Source organism: Arvicola amphibius, chromosome 3 (assembly GCF_903992535.2).
Source record: "Arvicola amphibius chromosome 3, mArvAmp1.2, whole genome shotgun sequence".
NCBI classification, from domain to species: Eukaryota; Metazoa; Chordata; class Mammalia; order Rodentia; family Cricetidae; genus Arvicola; species Arvicola amphibius.
The window spans coordinates 22,928,309-22,942,712 of NC_052049.1; the positions used below are offsets into that span (position 1 = coordinate 22,928,309).

Here is a 14,404-nt window from a genome sequence, read left to right on the forward strand (position 1 = left end):
GTCTTCCTAGAAACACAATATAAAATCATTTGACGAGTATTATAATTGTACTATTGTATGATATAATCGCGACTATGATATTGTAAACCCTATTCTTTTCCTATCTTTTCTTCTGCCTGCACGACTAAACATTTGCTATAATCAACTCATTGTTTAAAAGACTCATTTTTCTTTTTTTATTTTATGTGTATGAGTGTTTTGCATGTATATATGTATTTCACATGTAGAGGCCGGATGAGGGCACAGCATTCCCTGGTGTCAGAGGTTTGGACAGTTCTAAGCTGCCATGTGAGTGCTGGGGGTTGAATCTGGGAGCTCTACAAGAGCACCAAATACCCTACATGCTGAGCCATCTCTTCAGCCCCTCTGTGCATTTGTTATCAGTCCAGTTCTCAACAGGGAGTTCAAGTGTTCGAGGTGGGTAGGTGAGAAACAGTCTTAACTCTTTCCATGAAACAACGGTCCAGACACATTCACTTATTGACCTAGTAATTCTAGCTATGCTGGCAATCTAAACCTGGGAGTCGACCTTAAAGCCACAAAGTCACACACACCACACAGTCTCCATTACCCGAAGCATAATAGGAACGGGGTAATTAGCCAGTGATTGGGTTTCTGACAAACAGTACCCTAAATTTTACATCGAGATTATGTGGATTGGCACTTTCGGCAATCCAATCAGCCAGATGATTAGTGTCTTCCTTTCTTGTCACGCTTGCTACAAGCTTTACACAGCAAATTATATAATGTAGAACCCAGTTGCAATCACTTACTAGGGTTAAAGAATTAAAGCAGTCGTTTGATTTTATGCACATAAACCATTGCACATTTAAGAGTTTCCTATGGCTTACAATCACTGCTGAGACTATATGGAATGAACTCCCAGGAATGTTTCTATCGAGCATGTTCACATGCCCCCTCATCCTTCCACGCTCTGACTACAAAGTAGCTGTCCTCAGTGGCTCTGCCCAGAAGCCACTGCTTTAACTCCTTCCTCATTCCTTTCCCCTGTGAAAATGACAGATCCTTAAGACACAAAATAATACTGTTTCTTTTGGTCCTTCTGACACTGTTAGCTTCTCTCTGAAGAAACAGACAATAGAATAGATGAGGAAATATTCTGATTTTGAGTAGCCCTTTAGACATAGTTTTTATTCCCTACACATTAAAGAAAATGTGAAGTTGCGATGAAATTAGTTGGGTCAGTTTATCTGTGAAAACCATTTTATTGTTTATTGTTTGAAAGTGGGAAGGATAAAATCATCCTTTTCCATTAAATTTTTTTCCACGCAATATATTTTGACCATGTTTTTTTCTTCCCCTAACTCCTCCAAGATCCTAACTACCCAAGACAAGAAAGAAAGGAACAGCTCAGATCATGCCTGAGAACAGGGAAGGGGACAAGGGGGCAGAAGAGGAGAAAAGCAGAGAGACAGGGAGGCAGGAGGCAGGAGGACAGGGGCCAGGAGGGCAGGGGGCAGAGGGACAGGAGACAGAAAGGCAGGGTACAGGAGGACAGGGGAACAGGGGGCAGGGGGTAAAGGGGACAGGTGGCAGGTAGAGGGGAGCAGGCCCAGGGAGCAGGGAATGTGGCTTAGCCAACATCAGACACAAAACAGTGTAGCCAGAAACATTGCTAAATTCATCATCTAATAATGTGTTGATGAGCTTTTCGGTTAATCTTCACACATCATTATCAAGCATTTGCATCTGCCTTCCATATGCAAGCTCGAAGAGCTGCCAGCTGTTTGCTAATAGTCTACACAAACACTAATGTAATATCATATTGTTAATGATTAAAGCATTAGTTCTCCATGCTATTTCTTTCTAGGATATTCTGGAGAGAGTTTTTTTGTTTTGTTTTGTTTTTTTAATGCAGGATAGGTCTGGATACGAAGCTGACTTTGACTTTAGGGATCCTCATGCCTCAGCCTCCTAAATCTTTGGGTTTTACAGTCACACCCATCAGAGCTGGCTGAAGAGGTCATGCTTTAAAAAAATAACAAAGCAGAACACTCCTTGTCTGTGAAGATGCTGAAGTCACAATACCCTTTAATCCGCAGGTGGGCTCCTTTGTCTCTGGACTCCTGTACACGACGTGAGGGTGGTACCCTTCCTCAGTCAGCGGATGCTTTTTAACAGGCTCAATGAAAAAGTCTCCATGTGGTAGGTGGAAAACTCCAGTCTGTAAATATATTCAATAAGAGGGTTTATTTGAATCAACTCTGCAAAGAAAATTACTAAAATGAAACATTACGTAGCCCTTGATAATCTCTGGAAATCCCCAAACCAGTGTTCTCAGACTCCGATTCACACAAATAGTTGGATCAAATGTATTTTTTTGATCACAAGTGTTAAATGGTTGGTCATGGATGCCTTTGAGATGCTAATGAATATGTCCACATGTCCACATGAATCCAAAATGTCACATGCAGTTGTTCAGGTTTCTGAATCTTCCTTAGAACAACTGCTGGACATCTATGAACCAGCCAGTGCCACTGCACACACCCAAGGAGTCCATACACATGCCCTCAACCCCCTGATAACAGAACATTTTTCCGTGGGCGATAATACGACCATACAGTCACCCAGTTGCTTTCCTGGATGTGTCTAATTCCTTACTCAGGCAAACAAACGTACTGTTAAGTGTTTGCTCCAGCAGATAGCCCTCTGTCATGTTCCAAGCAAAGAGGCTGTTCTTATTCATGGATATGGGGCTCAGTTCTATAGCTCAGAATGCTGGCCCATGAGAAATTCAATTGATCTGTAAGTGCAATTCTTTCTACTCGCTTTCCCTAAGGAAAACTTCTTAGCACCCATTTGAGGTCCTTAGCAAAGTCCTTGCTGTCAGGCATGGTGAAACATGCCAGTTATACTTAGCATATACTCATACGCATGAGTTTGATGTCATCTGGGCTACAAAACATCTCAAGATTCCAATCCCATCATGCGTGAAACAAAGGGTCCACCACTGAGAGTGACCTGTTTTATACCAAGGTTATAAGAACACTAGACCCTGGAATGAAGCTGGGCTCAACCCGAACTGGCCCCTCACTTAGGATCTTGGGTGAATGATCTGCCCAGTTCCTCAGATCTCAGCTGAAACATGGGGATAATTACAGATTATTGTAAAAGGCAAATGAGAGTCTCTCTACAGGACTTCTGGAGGAGGGCAGGGTCTTACCTTGCATTATGCTCTTTCCAGACTCTGACAATGTCTTTTTACAGTATCAGGATTATAAACATGGGGACTTAGGGACACTGGGAAAGGTGTCCGGGTTCCAGCTCCTCACTCCACCCATCTCAGCCTAATGCCTCTCAACTCAACAGACGAGACTAGTTGACCAACCCAGGCAAACGGGAGGCAAGGTAGGCTCTTCTCCGTTTGGGTGTCCCTCTAAGTTCCTCTTTCTCTTCTGCTACATATCACTGTAGACAGGACTATAGCCAGACCTCAACACTAGTCTTGCAAATGGTTTTCTGTTTTGATGCTAACCTCAAAATATTCTTAGTATGAAGAATGATATTGCGGAAATAGCCTACAAGATGATTTACCTCTAACCTCCGGCTTGTTTTCAGTCTGATATCTCCTAAGAGAGATGAACTTTTTTTTTTCTCTGTAGCTTTGTCTGAGAAGAACTTGTGTGACAGAAATGACTGACAAGGCCCGGAGAAGAGCACCAAGTAATTGCAATAAGATAGTGGCAACAGGCTCCATGCATTACGGAGATTTGGTTCCATTTTTGCCGTGAGTCAGAAACCAACAAGAGAGAGGAAAGCCTGCCTCTTGCTAATGAGGCTCATTTGTGTCATAGCAAAAACAGCAGAATCCAGGGCTCCTCAGGGAGCCTGGGCCCTGTGGTCATTTGTGCACTGTTATCAACCTAATACTAATGTCCCTGAAGGAAACAATCACAGAACCACCAAGGAAGGCTAATCGAGAATTCTTCAGACTCCAACTTTGGATCAAATAGTAGAGAAGAAACAAACAGAATCCACCTGATAGCCTGACTGTTCTAAGAGCAATAGGACCAAGAATGCCTGATGGTCACACATTTTCCTAAAAGTGGCCTTACATTTGCATTCCTCCATGGGGTTATCCCTGCAAGTACACACGTGCACACATACACACACACACACACACACACACACACACATCGACATACACACACAGATACACATACACACAAAGACACACACAGGCATACACACACAGGCATACACATACACACATCGACACACACAGATACACATACACAGACACACACACAGGCATATACATACACACAGACACACACACAGGCATATACATACACACAGACACACACACAGGCATATACATACACACAGACACACACAGGCATATACATACACACAGACACACACAGGCATATACATACACACAGACACACACAGGCATATACATACACACAGACACACAGGCATACACAAACACACACACATCATCATTATCATCATCTTATCTGTCTCAATAGTTCACAGAGGCTGGAAGGAGCCTCTGGAGAGCCATTAATTCCCCAGGGGAGGGGAGTAAAAGACCTGTGAGTGTGCAGTTGGGGCTGCTAGTTGCAAGACCCACTGAACAGGGTCGTGGAAAAGGGGGAGGCAGGAGAGAGGATGAAGACACATCAGTGGTACGCGGAGCAGAGTAGGGGTGTTGTGCACTGTGTCTTCCGAATCACAAATACACACATGTGTCTGTGATGCCCAGGAAGTCCAGTGCCCCAGTGTATTGGTCTCTTCTTTGTAGATGTCCAACTACAGTTGGCTCCCAATGGGAGGGCTGGCTTCACACTTTGCCTGAAGCAGGCTATCCCGAAAAATCATCTATTTTCAGCTGACTCTGAATGGACAAAGCCACCTGCATCCCGGTCTCCCTACAGTTCATTTCCTTCTCCTACATTTCAAGGGGATTGTGGGAACAAGTGACAAGACACATGAATTCACTGGTCAGAGGAACCTATGCAGAACAATGCCCTGGCTGCAGCCCACAGCAGATTAATTCTCCTTCCCTTCTCTGTCATGTTTTCCTCTTCCTTCTTTGTCTACCAGCCTCGGAACACTGCTAACTCACTTGTGGAAATCAACTCATCTGCTTTAACTAACTTAGAAATACTTGTGGATGCTTCCAAACACCACGACCCTTTAAAGGTGATTTAAATAATTTTTATAGCATTGCAAACATGGAAAGATGTGCACGAACCATAACTGGCAAGGCACCGTATATCTTTCCTAAAGGGAACAATCACATGAAGGAAAAGATGATTATCGTCAGCCAAGAAGTTTCCTGTCCCCCTTTGTCATCAACAGCACCCTCAACGGACATGTCTGACAGTAATCAATCAGTTTTTTTTTTCATTCTCATGGTTTTTTTTTATATTTAAAAATTTCCATCTCCTTCCCTCCTCCTCCCCCTCCCTCCGCTCCTCCTCCCTCTTCCCGCCCCTCCTTCTCCCCCTTCCCTCCCCTTCCCTCCACCCATACCTCCCCTCCCTCCCTCTCAAGGCCAAGGAGCCATCAGGGTTCCCCACTCTATGCTAAGTCCAAGGTCCTCCCAACTCCCCCCAGGTCCAGGAAGGTGATCGACCAAGCTGAGAAGGCTCCCACAGAGCCTGTCCATGCAGAAGAATCAGAGCCCAGCGCCAATGTCCTTTGCTTCTCAGTCAGGATAGCCAAAAAAATCTTATACAATAAAGGTACTTCTGGAGGCATTACCATCCCTGACTTCAAACTCTATTACAAAGCTACAGTATTGAAAACAGCTTGGTATTGGCATAAAAACAGAGAAGTTGACCAATGGAATCGTATAGAAGACCCGGATCTTAAACCACAAACCTACGAACACCTGATTTTTGATAAAGGAGCTAAAAGCACACAATGGAAGAAAGAAAGCATCTTCAACAAATGGTGCTGGCATAACTGGATGTCAACCTGTAGAAGAATGAAAGTAGATCCGTGTCTATCACCATGCACAAAACTCAAGTCCAAATGGATTAAAGACCTCAATATTAATCTGAACACATTGAGCTTGATAGAGGAGAAAGTGGGAAGTACTCTACAACAAATGGGCACAGGGAACCGTTTCCTGCGCATAACCCCAGCTGCACAGACATTAAGGGCAACATTGAATAAATGGGACCTCCTGAAGTTGAGCAGCTTCTGTAAAGCAAATCAATCAGTTTTAAGTCTACATTTAATTTCAAACCACATCTCAGATTCAGACATCGGTGAGATAAGGATAACGTAATGGCCCTTATAATCCACACCCCGAATGTACAACATTGTCAAATCTAAATAACTCTCCACACATCTGGAAGCGACATTTTTCTGATCTTCTTTGTTCTCCATGGGAAAAAAAACCCTTCCCAGAGGACTAAGACAAGGCAGGACCAGAGACACCACACTGACTGGTGGATGATCCCTGAGGACTAGACACACAACGGGATGGCAGAAAAGTCCCAGTGGAGCAGAAATGATACAAGCCTGAGTCTTCCTTTCTACTAGGGCCTTCCTGCAGGAGCTCCCCTCTAAATATTCAGCACAGGGCAGGAGGCAGACTTTTAGGCCATACCTTAGGAACAAGCAAGAGCAGTTTCTAAGCTGAGATTTCTTCAAAAAAGATTGACATTATCAGTTAGTTTTCCAGGCTCCAGGTCCACCAAGCCATAGCCTCTTCTTCTTTGCTATTAAATATAAATTCTGGGTTTTTTTCCACTTAAAAAAGCCAGACTTGGGGGACAAATAGACTTGAGTTCACCATTCAACTCCAGCAGGAAGAAGTAATACATCTTTTTACAAGTAATTTGGGTCCTTCTGAGTCCCTGGCCTCATCTGTCAAGTTGGGATGGTGGCATACTTTCTGCTGAGCAGTTACACTAGGGAACTAATGAAGTAACGCAGGAAAAGTTTCTCTAAATCACATCTGGCCTTCAGTAAATGTCTCTCTGCAGATTTTCTCACACTGACAGCACCTCCTCCATGACTAGGTCATTCATTTCTCATCCTGGGATATGTGTGACACAGCTATTCACGTTTGGAGACAGTGTTTGGTTCTAGAAAGAAAAATACCCTGCTCGTAAAAAGGTAGAAGAGCTAGCTATCTCGAAAAGATCTTCGTTTCTTACTTGGTAATACATGGAACTAAATGTAGTTGTCCTGTCGTGATTCTTGAGCGCTCTTCCCATAGGTTCACTATTGTTTGTTCATAAAAGGAAAAACTGGAATGGATTTAAAGACAAAGCAAAACAAAAAGCCACCCATTCAGTCATTGAAGTGGGTCTTCAAAGACTAAGAATGCAGTCAGCAAACAGAAGAAGACATCAGGAGATGCTCTGGTCTGGGCTTCTTGAATCTTAGTATGCTAGAGAGTGTTATGGGAAACTTATTTAAAATTAAATTTAAAATTTAATCCTACAGAGGACCAAATTCCATTCCCATCATCCACTTGGTGGCTCACAACCATGTGTAACTTCAATTCAATGGAATCTAATTCCTTCTTTTGGCTTCCATGGGCCCCAGGGACACTCGTGGTAGAAATACATACATGCAAACAGAATACATAGTCATGAATTAAATTGAATAAATAATCTTTTAAAATGTATGGGCCCTTAAGCCCACCTCAGAACTCGGTAGATGTGGTTGAACACCCCAGGGTCCACAGAGCAAGCATCTGATACATCTAAACCATGTATTAGGCAGGCAGTGATGGTGCACACCTTTAATCCCAGCACTTGGGAGGTAGAGGCGGGCAAATCTCTGCAAGGTTGAGGCCAGCCTGGTCTACAGGAGCTAGTTCCAGGACAGGTTCCAAAGCTACAGACAAACCCTGTCTTGAAAAAAGAAATACAAAAAAAAAAAAAACATGTATCACAGTTTGGAAAGCACTGTACTCTTCCATTATATGGTGTTTGATTGCTTTTTATCTTCTTTACTTCCATCTGGTATAAAACCAAAGATGTGTGTAAAACCCAGTTTGTTGTGCTTTGATCAAAAATATCTGAAATCCACCCTCAACCCCAGGCTTGTGTTTTTGAACACCTGTTCCCCAGCTAGAGGCACTACCTGGGTAGGGCATGGAACTTTGGGAGGTGGGACATAGCTAGTGGAGGTAAATCACTGGGGGAGGGTCTTTGGGGGCTATAGCCAACGTTGGTTATTATCACTATCTCTTTGCTTGTTGGTCCATTTTGGTATGCATAACCTCTGTCCAAACCTCCACCAAGATAAACTGACTGCTCCACTATGCCTTCTCTGCCATGATAAACAGAAACTTTCTGGAATCTCTCTCTCTCTCTCTCTCTCTCTCTCTCTCTCTCTCTCTCTCTCTCTCGTGTGTGCGTGTGTGTGTGTGTGTGTGTGTGTGTGTGTGTGTGTGTGTGTGTGTGGTGACTAACCTTGGTTATCAACTTTACACATCTGGGAAGAGGGAATCTCAACTGAAGAATTGCATTGCCTCCATCAGACTGGCCTCGGGACAGGTCTATTGGGGGCATTCTAACTGATCAGAGAGCCCATGCTACTGGGGGCAGGACAATCCCTAGGCAGATGGGTCTAAGAAGGTAGCTGAACGTGAGTCTGGGAGTGGGGCATTAACAGAATTCCTCCATGGATTCTCTACCAGTTTCTGTATTCAGGTTTCTGTGTTGACTTGTGTAAAACCATAAACCTATTTCTGCACTATGTTGCCTTTGGTCATGGTATTTAGCACAGTCAACAGAAACAAAACTAAGATAGTGTGCATGTATTTGTGTGTGTGTGTGTGTTGTGTGTTTCCTCCATTAAGCTGGTTGTGCTAGGCATTCTGTCACAGTATCATGAAACTAACAAGTGCCATAGTAATAGCTCAATTAAAACCTTAGTTTACCTCAGTCGCAAGAAATGTCAAGTATGACAGTGGCTAAATACAAGTTGTAAAAAAAGCACTCCAGGGTTGCAAGACCGCAAAGCCAGAGCCACAGCATCTCTGTAGATGAAGACTATTGACGGAGACCACTTGTTCATTTCCCAGCCTCGAAGACATGAATAATACCACAAAAACTATATTAATTACAACACTGTTTGGCCAATAGCTTAGGCATATTTCTAGCTAACTCTTACATCTTATATTAATGCATTTCTATTCATCTGTGTATCGGCACAGGGCTGCAGCCTACCTACCGGTAAGGATCTGGTACCTATCTCCTTCGGCAGCTACATGGTATCCCCTTACTCGGTCTATTCTCTCTCCGTATTTCTCTCCGGATATCCCACCTGCCTTTGCTCTGCTAAGCCATTGACTAACACAGCTTGATTTATTAACCAACAATAATAAAACATATTCACAGCATACAGAGGGAAATCCCATATCAGAAGACAGTGCAATGGTCTTCCCCAAAAGTCTGAAAATATTCTGGCAAATAGATGTCCTAGCTGACTAAGCATTGCAGATCTGAAATATGAAACCATTTTGTTTAAAGAAGAAAATGGGAATTCTGAAGGCACCCTGCACATAAATGCGGAAGTGCCCCTCTGAAATCACCCTGAAAGGACTTTTTTTTTTTTTAGATTGCAAACTGCATTCCTATGTAAGCTAAAAAAAAAAAAAAAGTCACTGTAGAAATGGCTAAAATCTCTATAGAACTGCTCCCAACACTGCCCTCCAGCAGAGGTAAGACCCTCACAGGTGGCTCCACCCTTACAAAACAGTCTTCCTTGTTCTGAACAAAAGATGACACAAGAGAGTTAGAGTCACCCAGACACACCCTCTTCTCCCAATAAATAATCCAACAAAAAGGCTTCTGCATCTACGAATTTCTCCGTGTCGAATTTTATTTTTAAACAATCTCAATTAGTCATCTGCTTGCCATATCTCCCCAGAAAAAATGAGGAGCCCAACAAAAGCAAAAGCGGAAAAATTGCTAGCACACCGGAAGCCAGAGAAATGAGTTATTAGAGAACAATGGGAGGAAACTGCGAACTAACAGTGCTCTCTCTCCTGCGGGATCAGAAAGCCACTCGGTGACTTCAGCCTCATGACACAGCAGGTCGACATTTTCAACTCAGAAGCCACCCTTACTGCGAGAACACAAAGTTCTCCCTGAGATATAACGAAAACATCCCTGCTCTGCCTTCCCCTATCTCGGTGTGGAACGCTCCCACCCCTTCCGAGAAGAACGCAACAGCCATGAATGGCAGTGACTGTGACAGAGGGGCACCCCCTCGCTCACGGTGACACCAGAGACACAGCATTCCCGGAGGTTTAATGATGACCCTGGCAAAGGAGATGGCCCCTGGTGGCCCAGTGATGAGCACAAACCAACCCTGAGGGGCTCGGGTGGCACATTCACCTTCACCGTCACAGGGGTGACGATAATAAAGAAGGAGACTAATGTACAACATTAAAGTCCTGAATTCTCTTGTTAACAAATATGTATATCCATATAATAGTTGTAAATCAGAAGACAGGAAAATTCCTTTGAAGAGTTCTTTGTTTAGAGGAAAATCTCATGTACAGTTTCCAGAGCCTGCTCCTGTCACAGCTGTGGAAGAACAAGTGTGGCGTAGTTAGATGCCACCCTCCATGACCTCAAGGAGAGGTAGATTTAAGTAATTATACCGTTTTCTTTTTTTCCTCAATAAGCACAAATGAAATCATTCTACTTGAGTCAATATATTTTTAAGCCCATGAAGACAGGATTAAAGTACTATAGGTAAGGTAAATAGAAACTGGGAAAGTCTTGAATTGCTAAGGGGCTCCAACCAATCCAGGTGGAATCAAATGGGCAGCTGACGATAAAGATGCCCGAGAGGGGGTAAAAGGAGGCAGAAGGTAGAAGACATTCACTACAACCAAAATAAAAGATTTGAAAGAAGCATGTGGAGACCTTTCTGTTGGAGGATGGTTGAAGAAGTGCACTATAAACCCTTTATTTATTCACCCATCAAGGCTTCAGTGAAGTACATATTGCTTTCTTGATATCTCCGTGTGGTTGGTGGTACTCCATCTTAAGTCAGGAGTAGTAAACAGAGGACAATAGCTGAAGCAACACACAACAAGAACCTTTCTCTCTTTGAGAAGGTAAGATTATCTTCTTGACCTAACAGTTGCCTCTGTGTCTTAACTTTACTTCCCATTGTTGTGATACATTACCCAGAAAAAGCAACAGAAGGAAGACAGGGCTCTTCCTTTTGGCTCACACTTCCATGTTACAATCCATCACTGAGGTTAAATCCAGATGGCAGGAATATGAAACAATAAATCACATTACATCCATGGTAAACAGCAGAGAGCAATGAATTGTGGCATACTTGCTTGAGATCCTGACTAGAGATTGGTGCCACCCACAGTGGTAAATTTACTCCCCTCAATTAAGCAACCAAGATACTTCCCCCAACAGAAATTCCAACCTCATCTAGATAATCCCTCACTGAGAGTCTCTTCCTAGGTGTTTCAAGATTGTGCCATCATCAATTAAAGCTACCCATATCTGGAAGAGTGTCCTGAGCTCAGGAGGAAGGAGCCCAGCTTTTCATGGAGCTGGACTAAAGGCTTAGCTAAGACAAAGCAAACCCATGGGGAGGATGAAGAGCAAATTCAGAGCAAGTGGTGGTTGGAAATTAGAATTCTAGGATTGACATTAGTGACCTGAATGAAATGGAGGAAAATTTCCTCTACTCCACTGTCTCAGAGGAATTCAGTTAATTACTGTAGCGAAAACTCTGTCGAGGATCTCAGTTCACGGTGGTGGGATCACATGACAGAGGCCGTTCACATAACGCTGACAAGGAAGTGGGAACCAAGGACTGGTTTATAACCTTCACAGGCCCTGCCTCTTAAAGGATCCGCAGCCTTCAAAAATAGCCTCAGCAATAGGGAACACATGCTAAAAATGAATCTGTGGAGAGAATTCCAGATTAAATCCTAACAGTGTTTAATCCATGGTGAAAAGCAGAGAGCAATGAATTAATGCGTGCATGCTTGAGCTCCACTCTTACATAGCTCACAGGTCCCCTTCCTAGAGTATGATGCCACCCACCGTGTTAAGTTTACAAACTTTACAGAAATTTGCTATGCAAGTCAGGTGTTTAGGATGAACACAGTTCCCCCAAGATGTGACATCCTATTACCCCAAACTTGCAAATGTTACTTAACACAGCACTACTTAACACAATAGTTGGCTGGTATAATTAAATAAGGACCCATCTGGAACAGAGAAATTGCCCTGGATTGTCAGCATTGAGTAGTGTGCTCTGAGGAGCCTTGAAGAGGGCAGGCAGGTCAGAGTGCACAGAGTGCACACTCAGAGATATAATGACCGAAGAGAGTAGAGTGGGCTTCAGCTGTTCTGTGCCTCAGTGCTAGCGGTAATTCATTATAGCACCCTAGGAAAGTAAACAGGTGAGCAAAGTCACACAAAGGGAAGCCTGGAAGGTTAAGGGTCCAGAAGGACAGTACACTCACTGGTCGTGACCCACAAAGGTGCTCTTCACATTGAAATCCCAGCACTCACAAGAAAGTGTTCTAGGGTAGTTAAAGTTTTCCTATGTTGAAAACATTCAAATATATTAAATCCTATGTTATTCTCCATCAATTGTTCTCCCCCCCCCCTCTCTCTTTTCTTTCTTTCTGCAGCACTGAGGATAGAAGGCAGGGCCTTACTTGTGCTAGGTAAGAACTCCACCACCAAGCTACAACTTCAGTCCACACCCCATTTATTTGAAATTCTGATTCCAACACACTAAATTATTGCCATGACCAAGTAATGGACTCCAACCTGCAGATTCAAAATCGTCGATATAGTGAGTGCTGGGAGCTTGTGTTTTAGAATTAAATACACATTTACATTCTTATCGTGCCGCTGTGCTGTCTTGCTGTGTGTCCTTGGTCACACCAGGGGACAGGGTGGAAGCACGCTGGAGCAACTGTTAAGAGTGAATTGCGCATTAAAAAGAAGCACGTATGTCAGTGCCTGACACTTAGCATAGATTCAGAAACAAACCTAGTTCTTATGAAGTCAGAAAAGCTTAGTTAGCATTGCTTGAATTTCAAAGGCTCCATCTGCCAGCTGTTAAGGACCTTTCTCCTCACCTCCATTCACCCACACCCCCGAGGGCACGTCCAATGAAGACCCACACAATCTGAAGTCATCCATTCCTGCTAAATTGTCCTGACTGCTAGAAGCCTCTGTCTGTTATGGCATGAGATTCTGTTGCCCTGTGACTTCCACTCATCCTCTTAGTCCTGCCCTCTGGAATGACACCAGAATGTGCCCATTATTTTATCTGTAACATCAATTTAAATTCATTGTATGCATTTGCATGTGCTTCCGAGTTCTCTCTCTTTGGTCTCAAGACCTCCATTTCCTTTCACACGCTGTCACTGGTCATTGTGCTAATTCTTTAGCAGCCTTGTTCTTCTCTTCAGAGCACATCACAGCTTAGCAATGACTCTTTCAAAGGCGCACCAGGTTTGGAGATGGGGAGGCCAGCATACCAATGCCATAAGTAAATTAAATAGTGGAGAATGTGTGTGTGTGTGTGTGTGTGTGTGTGTGTGTGTGTGTTTCCTTCACAGAAATAAAATTCTTCAGGGAAGAAACTGGTTTGCAAACAGTTTGATTGAATCAGAAGGACTTCATCCCCTAACAACAACCAAAACTGATCTATTGTTTATTTTCTTCACCATACAACCTGGGATCCAGGAATGAGCTTCAGGATTGGAGAAAGGAGACACTGACAGCATTCACGGTGAAAAGGCTCAAACTCCCTGAAGTTTAATGATTTTTTCCCTTAAGGTTGCACATTGATTAACGTTCATTGGAGTTTAACTGTCACGCTATTCTTAGTGTCCTGTCAGCGTCGAAGTGGGGACACTGTGTGAACAGTTACGTCAGGACCATTTGGATTATGAGCAAGTACCACAGGATAGCCCACAGCACAGCAGTTATGTCTCCCTGCAAGCAGGGTATGAGTGCCACATATATCAATTTGAGGGGGCATGGAAGGAGTTGAGGAAAAGGGGTTAAGAGAGACTAGAGGGAGGAAAAGAAAGTGATAAAGTGATATAATCCTATTTTACTTTAAAACTTATTTTAAATACCAAGTTTTAACACACACACACTCAGTTCATCTCTAATATCTAGTCACCAGTTTGTCCAATGATATCATTTACTAGAGTTTCCCAGATGAAGAAACCGAGGCCAAGCAAGAAGAAAGGGGATTATAATAGATGAGAAGGAAGAAATTCCTCTGGAAAAGAGAGGAAAGGAAAAGGAAGTTAACACAAATCATGAGAATGGTAAGAGAAGTAAAGATGGACCAGATTTTCTTTTGAGTTTTATTACTGTGTACTACTTCCATAAAATGATAGGTTCGAGGAACAAGTTCTTAACCCATAGATAATGAG

The 14,404-nt window shown here is 43.2% G+C and overlaps 1 protein-coding gene across 2 annotated transcripts in view; it reads right to left on the bottom strand.

Annotated features, from left to right (window-relative positions):
• LOC119810195 (A disintegrin and metalloproteinase with thrombospondin motifs 12-like) overlaps nt 1-14,404 on the bottom strand; it is a 136,241-nt gene that overhangs the window by 43,776 nt on the left and 78,061 nt on the right. For both annotated transcript variants that reach the window (XM_042054792.1, XM_042054791.1), the window contains exon 3: nt 2,050-2,185. In XM_042054792.1, the coding sequence (XP_041910726.1) occupies nt 2,050-2,185 (136 nt within the window). The remainder of the gene's footprint in view (nt 1-2,049; nt 2,186-14,404) is intronic.